Source organism: Phaseolus vulgaris, chromosome 1 (genome assembly GCF_051622355.1).
Source record: "Phaseolus vulgaris cultivar YP4 chromosome 1, ASM5162235v1, whole genome shotgun sequence".
Classification (NCBI taxonomy): domain Eukaryota; kingdom Viridiplantae; phylum Streptophyta; class Magnoliopsida; order Fabales; family Fabaceae; genus Phaseolus; species Phaseolus vulgaris.
This window is the reverse complement of record NC_143498.1, coordinates 4,430,328-4,457,764: the sequence shown is the minus strand read 5'-3', so window position 1 is coordinate 4,457,764 and position 27,437 is coordinate 4,430,328. Positions and strand designations below refer to the sequence as shown.

The 27,437-nt window shown below is 29.4% G+C and overlaps 2 protein-coding genes across 2 annotated transcripts; one reads left to right on the top strand and one right to left on the bottom strand.

The window, feature by feature from the left end:
- Positions 1–1,238: 1,238 nt before the first annotated feature.
- On the bottom strand, positions 1,239–3,819 carry LOC137815345 (uncharacterized). Its single transcript, XM_090302525.1, has 3 exons — positions 2,088–3,819; positions 1,883–2,001; positions 1,239–1,808 (listed from the first exon to the last, which is right to left on the bottom strand). The coding sequence occupies exons 1-3, from the start codon at positions 3,817–3,819 to the stop codon at positions 1,239–1,241; spliced, it is 2,421 nt and encodes an 806-aa protein (XP_090158651.1).
- A 7,435-nt stretch (positions 3,820–11,254) lies between these two features.
- LOC137816616 (vacuolar-processing enzyme) lies at positions 11,255–17,014 on the top strand. The gene is made up of 9 exons (XM_068619829.2): positions 11,255–11,491; positions 13,578–13,742; positions 13,825–13,981; positions 14,437–14,522; positions 14,688–14,887; positions 15,194–15,242; positions 15,386–15,595; positions 15,978–16,184; positions 16,451–17,014. The coding sequence occupies exons 1-9, from the start codon at positions 11,294–11,296 to the stop codon at positions 16,631–16,633; spliced, it is 1,455 nt and encodes a 484-aa protein (XP_068475930.1). The 5' UTR covers positions 11,255–11,293; the 3' UTR covers positions 16,634–17,014.
- Positions 17,015–27,437: the final 10,423 nt, after the last annotated feature.

Sequence of the window (27,437 nt, the reverse complement as noted above, 5' to 3'; positions counted from 1 at the left end):
ATTCAAATGACATGTAACCGCCATGACTCTTATTATTTCTGTATTCTTGATTATGAATAATGATAGAACCAATTTATGTAAGGCCTTTTAAATGCGCATTTATGTAATTATTAAATCATGAAAGTATTATAACTCATATGAGTCAAGTGGGAGAATGTAAGAAATTATGTAAATTAATTTCTATAAAGTGACTCACATGACTTAGAGTTTGGGCTTTGGGCCCAAATATGATTTAATAATAATAATAATAGAATAAAGGCCCATTGGTTAATGTGAGAAATATATATATATATATATATATATATATATATATATATATATATCTGATGATATATCTAATGAAAACCTACATCTGATGGAGATTGGGTACTAAAGGCTATAAGGTTCTGTCTCTGCAAATAATAGTTGTCTCACTGTTAACCATCACGAAAGTGTGTGACAAGAACGGAATTGCAAGAGATAGATTGGGATAAAGGAGATAAAGTAACTGCTCAATTAGGATCACTCATGGATCAAGGTAAGTGCCTATTTCTTCTTCACTTTTATGTTTTGTGTGAGAATCATGATATAATAAGATCTATATGTGAACACATTATTGTATGTGTTCAATTTACGTTCATTCATGTTTTGACTTACAGTACATGCAACATAAACGAGGAAGAGAAGACGGACGCGGAGGTCGCAGTTTTTATCACAACGAATGTCGTGGTCATGGAAACAACAAGAAAGAGAAAGAGAGGAGACAAATGAACCAACAAAACTGGCGTGGACGAGGTTGTGATCGTGGTGGTCATTCACATCATTCAAATGTTGAATGTTACAATTGCGACAAATATGGACACTAACAAAGGAGTGCTATGCCAAAAAGAAAGTGGAAGAAAATGATGGTCAATGAAGGCGTCATTCTGGATAGTGACATGGTATGGTATCTAAACCAGTGTTATCAATATCGGATAACGGATCATATCGGAGACCCCAAATTTCCTTTATAGAGTTATAACGAAACCCATATCGGATTATGGCGGAAGCATGGCGGTCAAAAGAAATATAATATATATATATATATATATATATATATATAACTTCAAAAAATGCAAAAATAATGGAAGAGACAATCATAACTAAAGATTATATTATGTCTAAAGATTCAAATAACAATAATATGAAATCAAAACATCACAAATTTAAAGTTCAAAACATAAAACAACAACAAAACCAAAAGAAATTGTCTTATGTTTCTAACTATCAGACTCTTCTTCAATCCCCACATAATTGTCTTCAATATGATCTAATGGGGCATATCCCTCCTCCTCTTCCCCTTCAAAGAAACTCTTGTCAAAATTAAGTAATTTTTCAAACTTTGAATCAGAGCTATCATGCAATTCATTCTCAACCCCAATTTGAATCTTCTCTTTGTCCTTTCTTGTTGGGGATAAAGTTGCAGTTGGACCTTTCTTAGAAGCATGGGAAGAGCCAATGAAAATACCATCACCACTAGATGGTAACTTTCTTTTGTTGGTTGCTTGTCTCCGTGTGTAAATTATTGGTTCTCCAACCCCTGAAGCTTCATAAACAATTTCCCAATTAAGAGTGGGATCATCATCAAAGACCAACTCATTTCCCACGTCTTCAGTATCATCATCTACTTGTCCCACTAACCACTCATTGCACTCATCAATGTCATTGAGTAGAATAGGGTCTATTTCATCCCTAATATTATATCTTTGAGCAAGTTGTTGGTTATATTTTACGTAAACCAAATCATGCAACCTTTTGTGCTCCAATATGTTCCTTTTTTTGGAATGAATCTGCAAATATAATGTGAATTAATTTCTTTCTACATCCTACAAGATAATAATGAAATGAGTCTTGTATTACTTACTTGCTCAAATACACTCCAATTCCGCTCATATCTTGATGAGCTACATGTCAAACTTAAAATCTTGATGGTTAACTTCTGTAAATTGGGAGCTGCGTGCCCATAATTCTTCCACCATTGAGCTATAAAAGTAAAAAAGGTAACTTAGAATGTATGATATAATTTATATGTTAACGCACGCATTTTAGAAAGCATTTAACTGTCTCACCTGGGGTTGTGGTCTTCCTTGATTCTTTGGCAAAGTCATCACCAAACAGTCCACTTCCACTCTTATAAAGAGGCAACTCGGTTAAATTTTTTTGTTGCACATCTTTACTTGGCACCAACCTCTTGATGCAAGCATACAATTCATTTGTAACTTCCAAATCATATTCCATTTTTGGATTAGAATAATAAAACTCTGGATTCAAAAAGTGACCCGCTGCATGCAAGGGGCGATGAAGCTGACATGTCCATCTATTATCAATTATTGTAAATACATCTTTGTACTTACTTTCATTGTTATTGAATGACTTCATTATTGTTTCTTTTGCTTTCTCCATTGTTTCATATATATAACCCATTGCTGCTTTTCTCTCTCCATCAACCAAACGAAGTACATGAACTAGAGGAGCCATGACTTTGAGAGTAAATACAACATGATTCCAACATGAAGGCATAAGAACAATTTTGGTAGCTTCTTTCCCCTTAGCTTCCTTATACAACTTGTTTTTGCTCCAATCATCTGAAGCAAACATTTTTCTCAAATTTCCCTTCTCTTGATACAACCTTTGTAGTGTTAAATAAGAGGTAGCAAACCTTGTAACTGCATGTCTTACCAATTCCCTCTTATTTGTAAATTGTTTCAATAAACTCAAGGTACTAGAATGGCTATAGATGAAGCCAACAAGATTAACTCCTCTCTGAATCGTCTTCTTTATCAAAGGAATCTTTCCGATGTCTTCAAGCATCAAATCTATACAATGGGCAGCACAAGGAGTCCAATAAAGATTAGGTCTTTTTGCTTCCAGTAATCTACCAACAAAGACATAATTACTACCATTATCTGTGATAACTTGAACGACATTTTCTTCTCCAATATCCTCCACAAGAGCATCAAGCATCTCAAAGAGCTTTTCTCCTGTCTTCACAAATTTAGAACCATCAATCGACTTGACAAACATTGTCCCTGCAGGAGAGCTCACCAAAAAGTTAATCAAACACCATTGCTTTCGATCAGTCCATGCATCTGACATGATAAAACAACCATGCCTGCTCCCTTGCAATTTATGATCTTTCAACAACTTTTCGGTGTACTCAACTTCCTTGTTGAGGAGTGGAACTCTAATCTCATGATAGCTAGGAGTTGGCAAATTAGGTCCATAAGCACCTATAGCATCAATCATATCTTGAAAGCTCTTCAATCTTACAAGATTGAATGACAAACCCGCTTGATACCAAAATCGAGCAATATATTGATGAACGGATGCCTTTAAGTTCTTGTCACATGCTTCTTTAATATTAGTCTGCGTGAGTTGTTCTCTCTTTCTCTTCTCTATTACAACATTTGGATTTCTAATAAAGGCATCCATTGGTCCTTTTTTTCCACCACTATTTCTCTCCCTATCATTACTGGCGGTGGAAATTTCAACTTCATCTTCACTTTCAATATTATCACATGTCGTCGCACCATATACGTGATTAACGGAACAAGTGGTTGTTTTTTCTTTCAATAAATTCCAAAGCTCTTCTCTTACATTTTTAGGAGTCTTGGTGCAAGCAACAACATTGCCTTTCTTCGCCATCAAATGTTCTTTGGTCCTAGTAACTCCGCCTTTCATAATTTTTCCACAGTAGTTACAAACAATTGTATTTAAATTTGTGTCATCCAATGGATGACAATGTTTCCAGCCTGGATCACTTCTCTGGGATGTTCTTGAAGTGTTTTGTTCATTGGCCATTATGCTAGAAAATAGGAATATTTTTCTAAAATAATTATATTGAAAGTGAAAAAGAAAAAGAAAAAAAAATCACTTGAACAGCAACAGGCGGCGGCGGTGGCAGGCAGCAACGGTCAGTGGTGGCAGAGAGAAATAAGAATGTGTAGTGGCTGTGGTTTAGGGTTTAGGGTAATATGTGTTTTAATTGGGCCCAAAATAGGCCCAAAAGCCACACGTCAGTTTTTAAAATTTTAAGGTTGAAATAGTGGGCCAAAAGCCATACTAATAAGGTGTTTAAATTAGGGTTGCCTTCAGAGTCACACGTCAGTTTTAAACTTTTAGTATTTTTAATTTAAATTTTAAAGTTTTTATTATTTTAAATCTGAAATGGTCCTTTGGCCCAAATCTTTTTGTCTTAGAAATTAGGGTTAGGGCTTTTGCACCCTTCTTCTTCTTCAGCTGCCGCAGCCCTTCTTCTTCATCAACTCCTCCAAGCTCCGCTGCCAACAATTTTTACCGATATTTTGGATATCTCCGATATCCGTTATCGCTCCGCCATGCGAAATCTGATTCGCCATCGCCTTGTTGTGGCGGTGGTCTGGAATTCCGCCATCGAAATCCGCCATGGCGACGCCATGACCGATATGTGATAACACTTATCTAAACACTGGTGCTAGTAATCATATGTGTGAGCACAAACATCTCTTTCTTGATATACAAGAGATAGAAGATGGACATGTGTCTTTTGGAGTCTCAACAAAGGTTCCCATCAAAGGTTGGGGAAAAATATGTTTTTTTCTCAAACGGATGGAAAACAAGGCACTATGGAGGATGTGTATTATGTACCTGATTTGAGGAATACTATTCTTAGTATGAGACAATTATTGGAGAAAGGTTATTCGGTTTTCATGAAAGATCGAATTTTGCACTTGAAGGACAAAAATGAACGAGTTCTTGTAAACGTGAGATGATGAAGAATCGGATATTCAACCTTAACTTAAAGAGTACATCGCTAGAGAAGTCCCTTTGTGATGAAAAAATTGAGCTTGAAGGTTTAAGGGAAAAATCAAGTAGTTAGGAAGTATTGTGCAATTTACTGAATAATGAAAAGCACAATCTTCTAAATGAAAGGAGTGTTCTGGCAGTTGGAGAGTATTGAAGAAAAATTTGATAACTAGAAAGAAGGTTTACAAAATTGGAAGAAAAATATGTTGATATGGATGAAGATAAAGAAAGTAGAGTCAATCAAGTTTGAAGAACTTCATTTGTTGCTTTTGGCACAAAAAGAAAAGGTGAATGAATTACAATCCAAATTAGACGTCCCTTATAAGTTTTCAAATGCCCTTGAAGTTATGAAGAAGCTAGGGGCAGAACTAAAGGTCAATAATACTTCAGACAGTCCAATTGCGGTGTACAATAAAATTCTTTGTGACAATAAGAAACTTGGTTCATGTGTTCTACTTGAAAATAGTGGTTCTGATTTGGGAGAAGACAGTAAATGGAATGTTGTTAAGGTATCATCTAAAAGAGATATATGGTCTAATCATTATGTTCCAAACTTATTGAAGTCAGAGTCTTTCTTAAATCTTTTTAATTCAAAGGGTGAAAGTGTAGAAGATTTTGTTTGAGAGACTAAAAGTAATTCAAACCAAAACTCTGCATGGGTTGTTGCATTGAAGAAAACTAAAGTTTTTTCTAATCCATAACAATGTGGTAACGGTTGGGAAAATATTGGAGACAATTGGGGTTAAGAAAAACATAAAATTGGAAATGTGGGTGATGATAGTAAAAAAAAAAGCAATATGAATGAAAAACAAGAAAAGTTTGAGTTTAAGGAAGGAATTGGTTAACATTAAACTCAAAGACATCATCAGTTTTATTTTGAAATTTGAATAGTCAATAATTATTAGCTCTAATTCTAGTTTTGAATGTCATTTATACTATGGTTTTAAATGTAATTTATAGTATAGCTTTAACGAGAGAGAATGTAAAATTTGATAAGTCTATTTTAAAATTATTTACAGAGATTGTATTCTCATTTGAAAAAATATTATTGAAATAAAAGTTATATTCTTTGTTCAGATATTTAATCGAGATCTATTATAATTTTTTGCATGTCCTAAAAAATTTATAATAGATAAAAATTCTCCTAATTTAGATCTACTTTACGATCTATTATATAAATAAGCAAATGTTTTTTTTTTCATTATAAATAACAATGGTATGACTAATTATTGTAAGTATAATTATAAATGTTCGGGATCAAATCATTTATTTTTCTTAATAAATGATTCACAAATATCTAACATAATTGCACTATAGAAACAGGTCGCAATCATACAAATAGACCCTTAGAAAATGAAAAGAAATAAACAATTTTGGTAACGAAATGTTTTCTCTCAATTCACAAAGAATACTACTCCGATCCTCGTTCTCATTCATATAAAACTAAATTTTCGACATCCACTTGCAAAACATCATTTTCAAACACTCAGAACATCATTTTCACCACAAATTAAGCACTGTCGTGAACGTAAAGTAGACACCTTTATCTCATACTCTGTCGATAGCAAAACAGAAATAAAATATTTGAGATTATTTTTAATTGTGAGTTAAATTCTAAAAAAAAAATATTTAATTCTTGTGCATCTTCCCAGCATTAATTAAATTTGAAGTCTGAATAAAAACTACATGGGTATGATTTTAAAAATAATATATGTAATATATAGCTAAAAAATATTTATTAAATGGTTTAGAATTTTTTTTTTATATTACTGTAAATGTAGAATAAATTATATTAGAAAGAAAGTATACTCATTCGAATTTGGTGTGAGAGAATCTTTCTATTAATAGATATTTTAAAAGTTTGATTCTATTAGAAAACTACTATTGGATATGCTTTTAGTTACCCTATATTAATAAGTTGTTGGTGAATAAACTCTTTATATAGTCTTTTTTTTATTCCTATCATATCTCGTTGTTGTCTTCAAAAAGAGAAGGTGAAGAGTAGTAAATTATGTTGAATCGTGATTTGATGCGCCAACATCGAACATAAAAATTGACTAGTCATCCTCTTTAAAAGGCTTCAACTCTTATTGTTCACACACACTCCATAAGGTGGTGATTGTGTTTCTGGATAAGGATTAAGTGAAGGCTTGAGGAAAGGATTTTATTTGGCAGAATTTTGGTGATACTTGAAGAACTCAAAGTTGCAAGTGAATTGTAGTACGGGCAGATCAAGATCGAATATGCATATGGGTCGCAAGCGGGCGAGTCATGGGTCGGTTAATAAAAAATGTGAGGTAAATTTAATTTTTTAACTAACTGATCCGCTTCAGTCTGTTCCGCATAATTCATAATTCACACGGGCCAACAACGGGTGGAGCGGGCTGGCTTGCTGCCCGCAAAAAAAAAAAGAGTTTGTGTGTTGACTTGGGTTGAGTTTTGCAGTGATGACTTGGAGAGGAACAAAATTTTAATGTTTTTTAATTAACTATGTTAATTGTAGTGGTGTTTATATTTAATGTTTTTGAATTAGTTATTTTTAATGTTTTTGAAATGGAATAATACTGATATTTGATTTTTTATCTTAATCGAATTATTAATGTTTGACAATGTTTGAAATGGAATAAAATAATTATTGATGTTTGATAGTAGCAAATATATAGACTCAATTTGACAATTTTTCAAGAGAAAAAGTAAAAAACATTTTCATTTAATTTCTATAAAAAAAATACAAATGTGAATTTTGGTCCTTATACGGAACCGGCCAAGTGCGGAACGGGTCGCCCGCTTTGTCATTTCTAAATATACAAAAAAGATCGAATACTCCATACACATAATCTTCAACCAACAGGTTTGTTGATGACACCATCCCACAAATTTCAAATTAATTAAATATTATTATTAAATAAACATCACACACTAATCACACCTAAATTATAATTAACATGTAAATTGGATCATTAGTACATAACATCCTAAAATCATACCATAAACAAGAAGTTATTCTCCAATAATGAAATTCTTGTCCTAAAATATTCGACCTCTACCTAACATATTAAGTACTTTGTCCTGTAATAATACTTTATAAGAACATGAATCATTTGCCATTTGATTAAAATATATTATAAAAAAATCTGAAAACCAATATTTTTTACTATTTAAAAAAAATGTTCATATTAAAAAATGTAAACCTTTAGATGAATTAATTTTTGAAAAGGGTTCCAAGGATTTATGTTACTTTTTTTTTATGTGTAAATATTGTGTCCATAAAACCATCCACCAAAATCCTTAAAATTTTACACACTACTGCTTAATAATCTTACTAAAAATATAGTTACAGTGAATTTTCAACAAAACCAAGGATTTGAATATTCTACTTTTCAACTTAACCAATAGATGAGTTTTTTTTTTCTTCACATGAAGATGATGATTTTAAATCTATTATTCAAATCCAGGTATTTTAATAAACAAATGTTAATGAATAAAAGACTAATACAACATAACATGAAAATATAACAAGTTAATTATTAGAAGACTGAACAAATTATTTTATTGCGTTTATTTCTTTAACCAAAGGAGTATTTTTTTTTTTTATTCACTATTTTTTAGAGATCTATTGAGTCTCAGGCTTTCTAATTTTATAAATTCATACATTTTTTTTTGTTCAAAATACATTTAAAAAATATTAAATGTAACACCCTATTTATATATATTATTTAGCATACAATATATAAAATACATGTATAAGATAAGATAAGATAAGAAGTTGAGAAAATAAAATAAAAATACAACAAGATAAGATACTTTCTCGATAAGCTATCTCGCAACATACTATTTCTCAAATATAAATTTATGCAACAAATAACATGAACAAAATAAGTAAAATTAAGTATTTAAAACAAAAAAAATAGCATTATATTTAATCATACCACATTCTAAATTATTTAAAATCAAATAAATTATCCATTCACGTTGTTTTATCATCATTACCCCCCTTTATACTCTTGCAATAAACATATTATTAAATTAAAAAAAAATTAATTAGTGTTATTTTCTTTATTAGCCTTTAATAAATTTAAATAAAATAAAATACATGAAAGAAATCATACAAAATTATATAATCTGAAGTGAAATTCTTTACAATTACTTTAGTTCACAACAACTAAATTCTTTCGTTCTGAATTATTTTTCTTAATAAAAATATAATTATTCCTAGAAATGCCTTAGTCTGAGCTTAAATATTATGTTTTAAGCAAATTTTTTTAATATACTCTCAAGTTAGTTTGTACATAAATGAAAATATTTCACGGTGAATGAATTATGTAAATATCAAAAAGTTTGAAATTATTAAGTTTGTTAGGCTTATATAGAATAATTTTTTCCTAAATTACTCGAATAATTTAAATTGTTTGGAATACTAAATTAAATCACTTCCTACAAAAATCCTAAAAACATCAAAGTACCACAATTTACTTTAGTAGTTAAAGCTATTATGATTTTTTTCATAATTTCCAACACTCAAGTACTTGTAATTTGAAGTAGGAAACCAATAATCCCAAAATGTAAGAGGTTTTTTCAACGCTAAATTCCATATTTGATATTTAAAATAATAAATAGTTGGAAGATAAAAGTGTACATTTTAGATTCTTGTTTAATCAGATTATCTCGTTCTTTTAGGTTAATTAATAATAATGAAGATTGATTTGATTTTTTAATCAATCTTATTTTTAATAAGATTGATCATAATTTTTTTAAACTAATTATCTCAGGTATCGATTATATATCTTAGTGTTGGAGATCTCACATCGATAAAGATTAGAATATTTTATAATATATAAGTGGATGTAAACACGATCTTATAAAGAGATTTTATGAGGTTGAATTAGATTTAAAGTTCACTTTTTTATATGATATTATAGTCATTTCGAATTTATTTTAACGATTGTCAGTTGAACTTATTAAACCACCTGTTATCCTATGGTTATTAGATCATCCATAATATATTTGACGTGAAAAAGTATGTTGGAGATAGCACATCGATTAAATATTAAGACATTTTATAATATATTATAATATTGAATTAAATTTAAAATCATATTTATATCTCGACCTGCGTGCCATATTCCCAAGACTGAAGTAACAGAAAGAAACAAATTAAGTGAAAGGAAAAAAACACATATCTTATTGATACCACCCATACTTATTCTTTTGTCTTTGATACATGTGAGTCCAATTCTAAAAGAAATTATTGGCCCAAACTCTTTTACAAAATAAACATAACCCATCCGTTTTTTTTCTTCTAAAAATATTAAAAGCTTAAAATTTAACTCTTATACTAAAAGTGATTTTTTACTGTTAGAAACTATTTATTAATAAATAAATAAATACTACAAGCTAATAACATGATTAAAGAAAAGTAGATAGAATTTAAAACAGAATTCACAGTATGGCCAATGTAATTATTACCCAGTTAATTTGAAAAGGCAATAATTTGATTAAGTAATATTCATCAAAACCTAAATGATGACCATAGCATAATGTCTATTTATAAGCTTAAGCATCATAATAAATATAATATTGTAGTGTTTATAAAAGTATGTAGTGTTTATTAAAATTGACATTCAAATCAATGTCACATCAAAAGAGACCCTTGAATATGAAAATGCAATTATGTAAGAGATTCCACAAACAGATAAGTATCTACGGAATGGCAAATAGTGTGTTGAAGGGAACAAAGATGCACTCAAATTATTATTCTTTATCTTTAATTTTTTATGAGATAAGATTGTATTTCTATAATCAAAATCAAATTAAAAATAAAGTACCTTTATATGATATTTCTAAATATAAATTACTGATCCATAAAAGTAGTTCTTATATGATATTTTTAAATATAAATTAATTTATCATAAATTTACTTTTAATTAAAACATATGTTATCAAATTAAAATTATTTAAAATTAAATTTATAAGCACACGAACACAGAGATGTACTCGATATAAAAATTTGGAATCTTACAATTATTGTACTTAAGTATATTTAAGAGATGTTTTATTTAAAGAGTAAACAAAAGTTTTAACGTAAAACTAGTAAAAAACAAAAATTGAGAGTAGCAGGCCCACACATTGATCTGATTTACGATTCCAGGCCCACGATCCTATACAAAGAGAATCTAACATTTTTATTTTTAAATTTTAATTTATATATATATATATTATAGTATCCAAATTTCTTAACCACTCCCGTTGATAATAGTGAGGGATGGGTGAAGCACTATCGATGGCGTAAGAGAAAAAGAGAAGGTGGGTCCCACAGTGAAGCTTCCGTTATGAATGTAACCAAAAATAAGGAAGGTATCCAATTCGTCACCCCGACGCAACCCGTAACCCGCAACCCAATTTGCAATTATTGTTTGTCTATTTAATCTCTGTTGCTCTGTTCAACTTCCCCAATCACCACTTATCACACTCTTCTCTCCTCGCTCTTCCAATGGCCACCACCACCGCCACCACTTCTCTTCTCGCTCTCCTCCTTCTCTTCCTTGTCGCTCTCGTCTCTGCTGGCCGTGACCTCGTCGGAGACTTCCTCCGACTGCCGTCTGATTCCGGTAACGGCGACAACGTCCATGGAACGCGCTGGGCCATCCTCTTCGCTGGTTCGAGCGGCTATTGGAATTACAGACATCAGGTCCATCTCCTATTCTCGCGATTCTACTACTTTTAATGCTTTTATGTTTTCAATTTATTAGAAATTATTGCAACCGTTCGATCGTGAATCTTTCCACGGAATATTTTAGATTCGATGTTTCAGAGAGTGTGCACCGTCCGATCCAGGACCATTGAATCTCTGATCCTTATCGGTTCAAATGACCTATTGAATAAATAGACGTGACTTGTAACTGACGGCTCAACCAACTCTTTGATATCACTCTTCATATTCAAACAAATTTTCAGTTTTAATTAAACAGTTCTTTTTTTTCAAAATTCAGTAGAAATAAAAATATGTCGTAAATTTCAATTTATTTTCTAATTGAAATTTAAACTAAGTATATATATATTGAAGAAGACTTTTGAAAAAATAATCTAGTCACTTTGTGTCTATTCAAGTTAAATTCTATGTGAACCTGATAAGTTGCGGTACCTGTTAACAAATCCGAACTACTATACTATGATATACTAACTTGCACAAATTAAAAGGATATTTTAAGAGTAAAATGAATAGTGTTGAAGTATAAAGATTACAAATAAAATAATTATGAACTAAGTTAATAATTAAACCTTATTGTTACTATTGTTATAAATATTTGCTCTAATAATTTCAAGTTGACTTTTGTCTGTGGTGGTGGAACGAAGCATGTTTGTGTTTTGAGTAATTTTTTTGCCTGGCTAAGGATTTCTTTTGTGTTCTTGCTAAGTTGCTAACATATTATTATTATTATCAGCAATTCTCTTGCGTAATAATAATACCAACCTAAACTGTTGACTTTTAATTTAAAGTTATAATATAGAGAATAATTGTACACTTGGAGTGTCCTTTTTCAATAATTTAAAAATTGCATTTATTTCATTCTCTTTAATATTAAAAAACACAGATATGTATCCTATTTTTATGTAAGGACCACGTACTTAGAAAGGGGAGTCACTGGATGGAGAGATGTGAGATTTTCTTTATCAAAAAGGGCGTAACCAGAGTTAGCAATAATTGTGAGGGAGGCAAGGCTTGAAAACAGAAATGCTGATGATACACTCTAAATTTGTCTTTTCTTACGAAAATACACTCTGAAATTTGATCACTTATAATTTTCTTTCTTTAACTCAAATTATTGTATTTTATTATTTATGTTAAGATGAAATATTTAATATTTTTTTAATTTGATTTTATAATATCTCTTGTATTTTTGTCTGTGTACATTTCTCACTGAAAAGCAAACACCTTCTTTTGTGAAGCAATATGACGTAATAACTAGTGTGTATGTTTGTTCTCTTTAAATTTTGGCATTATTATAATATATGTTTTTTGTATTATAGTTTTAAATGTTTTATTTTTGTTCTCTGTCATTACATCGTTTAAGAAACTTTACTGATATTCATATATTTAACGAGACTCACGTGAATTTCATCCAAAAGACTGAAGTAGAAAATAATGTTTTTTAAAAGCAAGAAAAAAAAAACATTTATTAACATTTCTATACTCGATTGATATCGTACACAACACTCAATCTCAATTTGGTGCCGTTTCGAAAGTGATTGCAATTTAGTTTCAACGCAAAAATCATTATCAATGCTTTCTCTGAATAAATTGATAATGATTGTAACATTTAAATACAAATTATGTTAAGTTTGGTTCCTGTAGTTCAATGTTTTATTAATCTGAGATGTATAATTTATCATGTTGGAAAACCGTTTTGATTGCGGTCCATCTTTTAGTAGGAGTCTTAGTTGTGTTTTTTTGCCATTTTAATTGTAACCTTTATGATGGGATCATAATGATATGAATGGAGTTTATAAAACTTAGATAAAAGATAAGGACAATGATTTAAACAGAGTTTATAAAACTTAGTCGGCTCTCATTCTAAAAGGTTATTCTTTTATTTCTTGTTTTAATTTTCTGCTTTTAGTTTGTAACTACAGAACTTTCAACTTTAAACCTGTTTCATGTTTCGATGATACGTACACGAAAAACTAAAAACAACACTGGAATCCCTTAATTTAACATCATTTTCTGTATTGCATAATTATTTAGTTTTAATGTCTATTTTTTCTTGTTTCATCAGGCCGATATTTGTCATGCCTATCAATTACTGAGGAAAGGTGGCCTGAAAGATGAAAATATCATTGTTTTTATGTATGATGACATTGCATTCAATTCGGAAAATCCAAGGCGTGGAGTCATCATTAACAGTCCAAATGGAGATGATGTTTATAAAGGAGTTCCAAAGGTATTTATGTTAGGTTTTTCAGTATCAATATCTTATTGCTATTTCAAGTTTGATAGGCTCTAATATGTGGACTGATTGATAGGATTACACTGGTGAAGATGTTACTGCTCATAACTTTTATGCTGCTTTACTTGGAGATAAGTCGAAACTTACTGGTGGCAGTGGGAAAGTTGTGAATAGTGGGCCCAATGATCACATATTTATATTCTACTCTGATCATGGTGGTCCAGGGGTGCTCGGTTAGTTGCTTCTGAATTCTCTCACTGAAAATTTTAATGACAGTCATTCATTGTGGTTTCGTAATCCTATTTTTCCGTTATATAATATTGTCATACTTTTCTGATCAAAAAAAATATTGTCATCCTTTATCTAGAGACTATTATATATCCCATGATTCAGTAGATTGCCTCTCTGTATTTCTTTTTTGAATTCTTTTTTAATACATGTGGGTAACTAACATGAAGGTAAAATTACAGTTAACAGAGCAAAAGGAAAAAAGAAGAGGGAGAGAGGGGTGGGATACATGGTCTTTAGTGTTTTTGATATCCAAATTGTTTTGACCTCTATTTCTTCTGTCATCATTTTCTATTGGATCATTACATGACAAATTGGTTCTTCCTACTAATAATTTTAATATCTGCTCCTTGCTATTTCTTACTTGATTTTTTTTTTTTGACACGGGGATGGATTTTAGGGTCGCCTGCTGGTCCTTACATTTATGCATCTGATCTGAATGAAGTATTGAAGAAAAAACATGCTTCTGGAACGTATAAAAACCTAGTGAGTTTCTAATAGTTATCATTTTTTTAAATTTAGATTTGATTGTTTTTTGGGTAAATAATACCCTACCCCCCTCCCCCGGAGAAAGAACTCTGGGCTTTGGCTAAGAGTGTAATAAGATGTTTTCAACACTCTAAATCTTTGAATTAAACAATGGTGGTGCAGGTATTTTATTTGGAGGCATGTGAATCTGGAAGTATCTTTGAAGGTCTTCTTCCTGAAGATATCAATGTTTATGCAACAACAGCTTCGAATGCCGATGAAAGTAGTTGGGGAACATATTGTCCTGGGGAGGATCCTAGTCCTCCCCCAGAATATTCAACCTGCTTGGGTGACCTGTACAGTGTTGCTTGGATGGAAGACAGGTATGTGCATAATAGGGAAAACCAATTAGATCATAAATGAGATCAATTATGATGCAATACTATATACTCAAGACCTATGCATTCACAATGGAGTTGTTCAATGCCTGTGACTATCGTATTGTATTGTCCTGAGAAAGAATTTTATACAAATTGTTTGTTCCTCGAGACGCTTTTTTATCATATAGTTGTGTTTATTTATTTTTGCACTTGCTCTGTTTTTGCTGGTAGGTCAGAAGAATTGTACTTTACATAAATAATAACGTAAATTTTATGGGATTAATTTTATTTTTCTTTACTTGTGAGCAGTGATAGACACAATTTGCGAACAGAAACTTTGCACCAACAATATAAATTGGTAAGTTCTTGTTGATAACTTGATTTAATTTTTTAAATTAAATGATATAAATATATGAATATAATTCAATACCTTGATTGCTCACTTATAAGTGCGATGTGATAAGAGTTGTGGCTGATGCCTTATTTATCCTGCCTTTACAGGTTAAAGAGAGGACTATATCTGGAGGTTTATACTATGGCTCTCACGTGATGCAGTATGGTGATGTAGGGCTTAGCAAGGATATTCTCTTCCATTATTTGGGTACAGATCCTGCAAATGAGAATTTGACTTTCGTGGATGAAAACTCCTTATGGTCATCTTCAAAAGCAGTCAACCAAAGGGATGCTGATCTCGTCCATTTTTGGGATAAGGTATCTCTTTTGTGCAATATTCATTCTTTTTGTTATGAATTAATTGCTTGATCATGGGAACAAAACTTATGGTTTGCTCAAATCAATGCTCCTCGGTGTTGAGATAAGTGTAAGCGTCAATGCATTGGATATCATAACCATATATTTGAGTATTTAAAAGTAGTAGTTGAACTAACTAGTCAATATCACAAATGGGGAAGTAAAACTAAAACCGATAGATTTGGAAAGTTATGTGCATCTCATGCCTTGATGCTACTTACTAGTAGTAACCTTTTTTCCCATGATGTTTGGCACTAAATGCTAAAACACATTTTATTTTGTGGGTGATAAAATTTTGCTTACTATGGTTTATCTTAATTTCATCTACACTGTTTATTGGCAGTTCCGCAAAGCTCCTGAGGGTTCTCCTAAGAAAAATGAAGCTCGGAAACAAGTTCTGGAAGTAATGTCTCACAGAATGCATATAGACGACAGTGTGGAACTTGTTGGAAAGCTTTTATTTGGCATTGAAAAGGCTCCTGAATTACTGAATGCTGTAAGACCGGCTGGATCCGCACTTGTTGATGACTGGGACTGCCTGAAAACCATGGTATCATTTTTTCTGAAGCTAATATGATAGACAGATTTTTCCATAAATAAGTATGGTGTAGTAGAATTAGATTCATTGCTTTTTTAGCTTCACCCTTGAAGCAATGATGTAGTTATGGTTTGTGATGGGTTCTAATTGCAAAATAACCTCTTTGAACATGAACAAGGGCAAACATTGTTGAAATTGAAACAGAGTTGGGTCTCTGTTGTTGATATGACTTTGGTTTAAGAGAAAATAATGGTAATCTTAATCTACTTTCAATGCAGGTAAGGACTTTTGAGACACATTGTGGATCGTTGTCTCAGTATGGGATGAAACACATGAGGTCCTTTGCGAACATGTGCAATGTAGGAATAAAGAAGGAGCAAATGCGTGAAGCCTCAGCACAAGCTTGTGTCACTATTCCTGCCAATCCCTGGAGTTCTCTGCAAAGGGGTTTCAGTGCGTAATTCCTGCAATGTGCTCTAGTAAAACACCAAACTATGATTATTGTTATATTATGTAATATATATTGTCCCACCTCTGTAAATGCAATTGGGACACTACTGGGACCAGAAGAAGGTTCTTTATATTTTAGTGTGGCATGGCATATATTGCTTTGCTTGTGTTCGGAAAACTGTTGAGAGGAATCAGAAGCCTACAACTACACTAGTTTCAAATCACATCCATTTTCAACCGCATTAGGAGGGATGAAGGACCAATTACTTTGTATGCAAACACAGGGAAAACCCTTGTCACTCTGCATCACAATTTACAACATCTTGTATAATTATTTTAACACCACCTATATATCAAAATTATTGTATAATATTGGACTCAACATTACTTTACTTCTTCTCTCTTCTTCTTACTTGCTTCTCAAGTCTTACCTATAATGTCTCTCCTACCATTAAATTTATATCCAAAATTTACCTTTAAAACTTATGGTACCTATTTCCTATTTAAATTTAATTTCTCCCATCTTCCAATATACCTTACCTAACATTTCACTACTTTTAATCCCACTTTTATCTCAAACTTATGAGATCCATTTAAGAAATTAAAGAGATGTAAGTGTTACATATGATATGTCTCACTTATATGATACACATGAGATACTAAGTCCTACATATTGTATGTTCCATTTTATATTTTAACAAATAGTAAAATATACTTCATCTTCTCTTCATTCACCAATAAACACTCATGCCCCTTATAAGAAATCTTGTGAATAAATCTAACAGATATCACATTTAAACCTTTTTCTTTTAGGAAGTAAAATAAATGAGATGAACACTAGTGACCTACCAAAAGATAAGTTCACATTTTACTTAAAATTCATTGATTATCCGTAAGTATGAGAAAGAAAAAGTGCCCATACTTTACTCAAAATTCATTGATATCCCAAACTCTTCAATCTTGCAGTCTAGATCAACCCACAAGGTAAATTTCATAAACCCACACTCCCCTAAACTTATTTCTTTAATTTTTTTTTCAATAGAAAAAGGATTTCTCAATGCATATACATTTATTTCCCCTATTTGTAATGTTTAGGTCAGTAAAGGTTAAAAAACAAACATATAGGATTATATTCATTGTTTGTGTTTTTTCTTATTTAGAATTCAGATATGAGAGAGGGTGAAGGCAAGGAAATTGTCTCACCAGAGAGGGATGTGTATGATATGACAGTGACTTCTAACAATCATCTTATTGTTCATAATAAGAAATTGGTGGTCACATGAGACATTGCATATGATAATAAGAGTGGTAGTAGGAGAAGGACCAAGATTTTTTTGCTCTTCAAAGGAGGTCAAAATTCATGCAACGCACCATCAACTTTTTTTACTTTACATTTTTCCTCACTATAATTTGTTTAATTTATTTAGATATTATATCTTCATGCTTCTTCTATGTACGTATGAAAAGAATAAAATTAAAATTACCACATTCTTTTCGCACAATAATCGATTATATTATAAATATTTTAATATATTTTTAAAGAATTGATTATATTAAAATATTTTAATAATATTTATATTTTTAATTATTATTATAAATAAAATAAAATAAAATTTATTTTTTTATTCAGTCATCCAATCCAAATCGTTCTTACACATTAGAAATAGGGTGGTGATACTTTGTCACTTACACCGTAAAACATATCCACTTCACAATCTAATAAATTATTACTTTAATTATATTTATTTAATTTAAAATATTATTATAAATGATTGTCAAATATATATTATGTTTTTAGTGTCAAAAGAAACTTTTCTCTTAAAAATATTTAAATCTATGAAACAAAATAAACAAACAAAAACTTGATGAGGTGACATTAATTAAGAATTTGAATGAAATTTTTGTATGAGTTGTGATGATACTTACAAAATAAAATGAGATGATTTTCGATAAAAGTTGTTCTATGACATAATTATAGTTTTTTTTATATTTTTGGGAACATTTATGTGTTAATATGACAATTTTGATTTTCTACATATACCATTTTAACTTCGAGCAATCACTTAAGAGGTGATATTTAGTGTATACACATTCCACTACTGCTTTAGTAATATAGTTTTTCTCTCTCGTGCTTGAATTTTGCACCATTACTTTAGAATATAAATGATTATACATAAATGATGAGAAAAATAGTAATCACTTCTACATCCAAATAATTGTTTAAACCATAAAATTCAACGTCAAATGATAATATAAAAAGGATAAGTCATATGATAAGATAATTTATTATCATATGGGGTCTTGTTCAAGCCACATATACTTAATTGTAAATGTTTTTTCTAAGTACAAGAGGTGTTACGTAATGATTATGTATGTATATGTATTGAATTGAATTGATATTTATGGATTGTGATTTATGAATAATGAATATATGTGATAAGATGTATTGGTTTGTGTAATGTTTGATACCTATGATGGTATTATGATCATGTGTAGTTACAGTGTAAAGTCACAAAGATTAAGATGTTGACGGTTGAGAAATTGAAGGAGTTTTTGTATCATGATTTGTAAAGTAGATGTAAGAAACCCTAATAACATAAGAAGTTGAAACTATGTTTACTTATAATGATTTTGATGAGTTAAATGTTAGTTTTTTGTACTACATACTTAATATGAGTATTTCAGGTGATGTATTGTGATAACAAATTTCCTTGATAATACGAGATACAATCAAGAATTCTTGTTACTTATATAATCATTCATGTGTAATTTTTTTATATATTGTCAATTTATTATTGAGAATGTGTGTTGAAATGTGAATTTGTTGAATAAATGATGTATGATGATGTGAGTGATAATGTGATGAATGTATATTATATATTGATTGATTTAATTTATTGTGTTAGCTTACTTTTGTATTTGTTGTGTTTTGTTTGTGTAAGAATCTAAAAAATAGCTTTAGAATAGAAATGATATAATTAAAATGACATATTAGTATTTTATCATCCAAGTTTCATTTTAAAATAATCATCATCTCTCTAGAAAATATTTTTCTTTTCTCCTCTATCTTCTCTCTAAATTTGTAACCTTATCATCATTCATCAGTTTAATGATCAGAACGTTTAAAATGAGGTATACATACTATCAATCTCAAATATGCTCAACAAAAATTTATTGTACTAAATGAATTTAGACATATCAAAATTTCTTATTATAAACGAATTTGGACATATCGACCTTAAAATCCATTAAATTTATCATAATTTATTCTTTTTAAAAAAAAGTGAAAAAAGTGACACATCTCTATCGTAATTATAATCCTAATAGACCTTCCACCATTTATTATTAAAAATGAAATGGAATATAATACAGTATATTTGAAAGTAAGGATAAAAGTAACTCATTCACGTATTGGTTTTCTTTAAATATTGACCGTTTAAATCTTATTCAATAGGTATCCTATATTTTATTTAATAAAATAATATAGGTTAGATAGTTCTCTACCCGAGGATTAGTTAAAATAGTTATTTATAAAAAAATATTATTCTATTTTAATATAAATCTAACACACATAAGATGTTTAAAATTAAAAAAAAAATGTATATAAAACATAAAGTATTTTTTTTTAATTTATAAATAATTCTCTTTAAATTTCAAAAGGCTCGTTCCCTCCAAAATTTTAAAAAAATTCAAAATGCTCTTTAATATATTTAATTTATATATATAACATTACTTTTATTTATAAACAATTTCGATTAGAAATGTACTAAAATTTTTATAAATAGGGTTTTTTTCTCAACCAAGCTCATCACTCCAAAACGCAACGTAACGCAGTGACAGCTGGAAAATGGCACTAGCATCCTTCTCTTGCTTTCTCTCTCATCCTTTCAACCTTATTATTGGATTCACTATCTTTGAGTGTGTGTAAGAGTGTTTAAATTTTAGTTAGAAAACTTAAAATTTAAAACAAATCCACAATTTTTTGAAACTGTATCAAGTACCCATATGTTGTGGGAATTATTTTCTTCTATAAAGATAAGAACTTAACAAGAAAAGTAATCAAAATTTTGTGACTGATTTAAAAAAAATAAAATAGAAACTAACACAACCTATTATACATCATAACCCAGAAAGATGTTTGAACCATGGGATTCCGCGAAAAAGCTACATGCAATAATTCCAATTTTTTGACATTATATAAATTCATTTCAACCTATAAAAAAATAATTTTATTTTGTAATGTTTTCTTTTCATAGAGGTTGTTATGAAAATAATTGTCTAAGCAGTGTCATTGTACTTGAAAGAGCATGAATTGAGAAGTTGAAAGTGTTAAGGAATGAGGTGGTCTTAGTTAGCTACTCAAAAGACTTGGTCCACTAAATTGAGTGACTCATGAATTGAAAGAGGTACAAAGATTTGGCAGTGATTGCACTCTTCACCATCCACAGAGAAGCAATGACAGATAATTTCTTTTAATAAAGAAGCTGCTTTTTCCAAAGTGAAAAGAAGCATGAGAAATGTTAGTACTTTCAAAATGTTCTTGTAACCACTTTTTCTTTGGTTAGTATCTGGCAACAAAGACAACCCCTTTTTAAAGAATGGTTAAACACATCATTGTTGGTTAAGGGGAGAGATGCTGTTACAGCTAAACATGGAATAATTTAAGGGATTGATTCCTTGTTCATAGGTATAAACACCAAAATTTAATTTTAGCAAAATTATACTTTAAATTAAAAAATAAATTTTTAATATTTGTAATTTGAAAACAATTGGTTCTCTTTGTCCGAACGTCTTATACTAAATATTGTTAAAATAAATATTTTAAAAAATAAACATGTAATTGGGTATTTGATTATAAGAATCTAAAATGAAATATCATATAAATAACTTGAAATTATTAATCATCTAAGTGAAATTTTAGCCATATTTAAGATAAAAAAAAAGTCCACTTTTAAATTTTAGAGACTAAAAATAAATTTATATGAAAACATATTAAAACATAAAAATATGTATAAATACAATGTCTCTGAAATGTAAAATTTGTAAAAATTACCAGAAAAGTTTGAATGATCCTTTTTTCTATTTCACCCACTTTCTCAGAAATGAAGCTTCGATTTGGCAGTAGTGCAAGAGTATTATTCAACGCCTTTCCATGGAAGTAATGAAAGTTTCCAAAGACTTTCCAAGGAAGCAATTGGGGCAATTTTATTTGTGTGTGTTGCTTTCACCCACAAACGAGCTTAGATGGGGAATGACACCACAAACTCAATGCCAATTGCACACTTCAGTTAAATAAATTAGTGGCAGTTAGTAGTATTTAATTATACTATCTCCATTTCAAAATAAAGTTTTTATTATATAAAGATAAAAATAAATTACTGGTATTTTCATCTTAAAATATTTTTTTGTCTTAGAATTAATTATTTTCTATTTCTTAAAGTATAAAGAAAATCAATTTCAGAAACGAATATAGTATTCAAGAATAAATATTTTTCTTCAACTACTTTTTTCTTGAACTTTGAGATAAAACATTAATAATGTCAATTAAATGAAGGAATGATCCAATAAAATAAAATTAATTGATATTTGCACTGAGATCAACCATGCAAGTGTCTTGTTTAACCAATAAAAATAACAGTTATTGAAAGTATTGGAAAGGACATAGCGCGGTTATTTTTCGCACAAAATTTCTTGTTTGATAAAATATTAAATCCATTCTATAAAAATATTAACTAATGTATTTAATATCTTGAAAATATGAAACATTGAATATTTACCATACAAAAAATGTTACGCACGAAATTAGAATTATTGTTGGTGTAATTGACAAGCTTCCATTAAGAAATGGCAACGCAACTGAGCAAAAGAAAAAGGTAGAAAGGTATAATTTCAAAGGGCATTTACGAGGACCTAAGAAAAAGGTGTCCACCAACTCATTCTATTCTTTTTCGAGAAAACGTAATTCGGAAGATTTCTTTTCAATCTGCCAAATGGCAATTAGTTAATAGAGATTATCGTCATCTTTCCAATAGTGTTATTGTGTGAAGGAACCACGCTTCCGCGAGTATAATTAATTAAGCAAAAGTAACTAAAAGTATGCACAAACATTTAATAGGAATACGATTATCTGTTTAAATTAAAACTAAAATATTACCTTAATAAAAAAAGTTTCGGTTACGAAATTAACATTAGAAGTCCATTGTTTTGAAAGCGATACTCTGACGTTAAGTTATAATCCAAATTAAATGTAAAATAACTATTCTATTTTAAGAAATAAAAATAGCCAACTTACTCAAATAATGCTTGAAATTTGCTGTAAACGTGAATAGTCTGCAATACAAACGTTAAATTCTCTAAATGTAATTATTGCAATACATATCTATTAATATGTAGTTAAAATAGTGTATAAATTATTGCAGATTCTTAAAATTTAATTCTTATAATAAATAAATTAAGAAAGAAAGAACAATCTCTTACTACCTTGAGAGCAGCTAAGAATGAACCTAATGCGTGAAATAAACATTAAATCGTAGAGCGATTTCAACAGCAGAGATCAAACAGCTTGATTTCGTTACAACAGCTACAGGAATTGAACGGAACTATAACTTTTTCACGAACATAGATTTGAAGAAAGAAACCGTGTTTAATTTTTCGGAGAAATTTTAGTTTCAGGCGAAGTCAAACAAAATTCATCGCTACAAATATTTAAAGTAAAATTCACAGCCAACTCAACGAATAAATTTAACAAAAACACAAAAACTTAAAACTGCAAAAAGTGCAGCTCAAATATATATATAAAAGAAATCGATTATGTACTAGAAACAATGATCACAATAACAACAATAATACTACTAAACTCGTAAAAAACAATATAGATCCAGCAATCAACATATATAATCTCTACATAGAGACATGAATAGAGAGAAAGAGAGAATTATATACTAATGCTACTAAAATTTCCAGTCTACTAAACATCCACACAGGTAAACGAGAAAATCCATGAGCTACGCTCAGATCCGGAGAGAAGAACCGAAGGCGAGAGCAGCAACGGCAGCAACAACACCGGCGACGAAGGACGGAGAAACGGCGATGGCGGGAGACGTCGGACTCGGGGCCGGAGCGTCGGCGGCGGAGATGACGGCGACGAGGACCGACATTACGGCGATGAACATTGCTTTGGAGAGAGCCATTGGTATTGTTGCGATTTTTCTGTTTTCGGTATTTAGGGTTTGGGTTTGGTTGGGGGCAGTGAGAGTTCGCTTTGGGAAGAGGCGAAAATGGTGGTTTATATAGAAGGATGGAGGAGACGTTACGGGCAGTTCGGGTAGTTGCCCGAAGTACAGACTGGCAATAGGTCCATTGCCAGCTGGATCTGCTTCTATTCTGAAAAGTCAGGTTTCACATGACTATTTCGAAACGACGCCGTCTCTTCTGAAATTCCTTGCCCCACTTGCTCCTGTTCTCTCTCTTTCACGCACAACACCTACAATAATTATTATTTAGAATAAATAATGGATGTTTTGATGATGATAAAAATAAAAAAGTTACTTATAATAAAATGTAGTGGAATATATTTATTTGGTATAAATTTTTTATTTTTCATCCATTAAGAAATTATTATATTTACATAATAACTATAAAGTAAATGTGCACTTATTTTTGCTTTTTTAACTAGTGGGAGTTTTAGTTTTTTCCCTCTATTTCTATTATAATGCATTCTCTTCTTTCATTATTTCTCTCTCTCTCTCTTTTATGTTTTTTTTTCTTTCATTATATTATAACTTTTATTTTTTTATTTCTCTCTTTTCAGGTTTTACGCTTTTAGAATAGTAATTAGTTTATTATGCAAATTAAACAAATATATGTAGGGTTGTGTTTGTTTATGGTGAGTGTAGTTTTTGGTTGAGTGTATTTGGGCTTATTTTGGTGAAAAGAAAGTGAAGGGGGAAGGAAGAAGCATCACATATATGTTAAATGGTGTTTTGTTGTTTTGTTTATATATGAGGTTGAAGATATTACGTGCATGTTTTTTTTTCTTGATAAATGGATACCATATAAATATGATTTTTGGAGTATTTAATCTATTATATTTGAGTCTTATCAATTACTTCACTATAATCTTCATTATAATCGATTATCTCTTTTGTAATTAGTTAGGTATGTATTTTTAATTAATTAATTATGTGTGAACACTTGAGTTATTATATTTGAGCTCTTAATCAATTAATCCTACAACGTAAGATTATGTTTTTAATTGTAATTGACTAGGCATGTTTCGTAAACAATTATGCATGAAAACTTCAATTAATATGTTTGAGCCCTTAATCAAATAACTCCTACAACATATTATATCTTTAATTGTAATTGATTAGGCGTGTATTCGTAATGAATTATGTTTTGAAACTTAATCGATTATGCAATGTCTTGTTTGCATTAAATCAACTTGTAATTACAATAATTAATGGTCATATTATTCTTAATTTGTTGATAAATAGAATGTTAACAAATTTAATGTGACATTAATTTTCCATCAACACCATGTATTATAATTACTAATATTATTCTCTTTACCTAAACACATTGATTGAAAATATTTAAACATTACATTTGTTCTTTAATTACAAATTTCAAACCACAATAATACATAAATATATATACTTTTTAATTATGAAAATTATTCTTTATTTGAAACCAATTCTACAAATAAATCAAAAAATATATATATCTAAACATTTATTTTTATTTTAATTGAAAGTCTTCTCATTTTCATGATAGAATATTTTGTCAATTAATTAAAAATACAATTAATTTTGTTTACATTTCAATCACTTCATCTACATTCTTTCCACTCAAATCTATTAACTTTTTTCGCATTCAAATAACATAATTTTTCACTCTCCCCCTCCTCTAAACAAATGCAAAGTAATTTAAAATATTTTTTTTATAGTACCATTCTCATAATATGACAAAAATCCTATACACAAAAACGTGTCTCCTCATAATTTATTATAGTTTGATAAAACGTTTTTTTTTTCTATAATATCATACAAAAAATAATTTAGTATTAATGTTTGTAAAATTCTTGGTTTAATCACGTGTGTGTTTCTATACTTGAAATTTTTGTTCTTTTATTTATTATAATTTAAAATATTTTATTTTATTAATTCATCTCAATCACTTGAATCCAAACGGTTGTTAGAGTCTCTCTTTCATTCCCCTAAAATATCATAACCAGAAACAAACTCGGCGTTACATTGTTTTATCTTTTCATTTTATTTAATTAACTTTATTCCATTAAAAATATGGTAAATGATCTTAGATTATTAAGATCAAAAGAATGAAAAAAAATACAGTTATAAATTAAAATAGAATCTTATAAATCATAATGACCTCAAAAAAGTTGTTGCAATAGCAAAATGGTTAGACAAAATCTTTTTATAATATCGTTTGTCTATTAAACTTAATAATTTTATACATTCTTATTTATTTTTATAAGTTATTAATTGTTCAATTAAATAATGTTTTATATTTTAAACATTAAATATATTTAAGTTTTTATTTAAAATTCTTCAAATATGAAAGCAAAATTAAGAAAAGAGAGTGAAAAAAAATACCATAATACTGCAGTAAGTGAAACATGATACGCGAAATGAGAGGCGCGTGAAGAAGAAGGAGAAAAACTAAGAAAAATGAATTTATTGTGTGATTAATATCATTAATATGATAAGGTGAGATTACTTCTAAACTAAGCAAATGAAAATATTTATTATTTACTTAATTCAAATTATTAATTTTATTACACAAGTATTTAGAAATAAACAAATTAGTACGTATCAAATGTTAGATTCTAATTAAACACGTTTAGCATGTGTCAATCTTTTAAAAGATGTGGTGTGATTCTTAATTACATTATGCATACTTTTTTAGATTAATGATGTGATTATTCTCGGAAAGATTAAGAAAATGTCACACACATAATTAATAATAAGATGAGAAATATTTGTTATATCCTAGAGACAAAATTTCTCCAACTTAAGCTTCAATTCAAAGTAAATCATAATTTAGACCAAAGTGTCTACTTATACTGCAGGAATATTAGACCCATCCACTAATTAACTAATCCAATAAATTATTTAATTAGTCAATAAAAATAATATGTATGAAAAATTTATAATTATAAAAATTATAGAAACAAATAAAAAAATTAATAATTTTTTTTTTTATCGTAACAACATTTCAAACATGTGGGAATATCATAAAGAGCATAAGGGTTGTGTTTTGAAAATTTGTCTTGGGAAAGACAAAAGTAAGAAATAAAGAAGAAGAAAAAAAGAATGTCTCCACCAAACTCTCTAAGTACCAACAAGCTTTTGATAACTCAATAAATACTCAAGGAAGACAATAACTATAAATATTACATTCGCATGGTGGTAAGGACTTCAATAAGGCCAAAACTAAGTTTCAGTCTTAAAAAATTTAGTTGTGTTGACTAAATTTTCAATATATTTTTTTTAAATATGTTTTAATTTTTTTATAAATTTAGATATTTTTAATCTGTTTTTATTAAATTACTTTAGTGTATTAAATATTTTTTAAAAAATATTTTTTAATTAAGTTACTGTGGTTTATTTATTTCATTAATTGAATAACGTGGTTTTTATATTGTTCTGTCTTCCTATTTATTTGGGTTTCTCTTTGTGCACTTATACATTTTGTTTCTTTCACTTCTATATAATTGTGGATTGACAAGAGACTTTTTAAAAATCACAGGTTAGTGCAACCCTAGACCTTGTTGCTTTCCAACAACATTGTGAT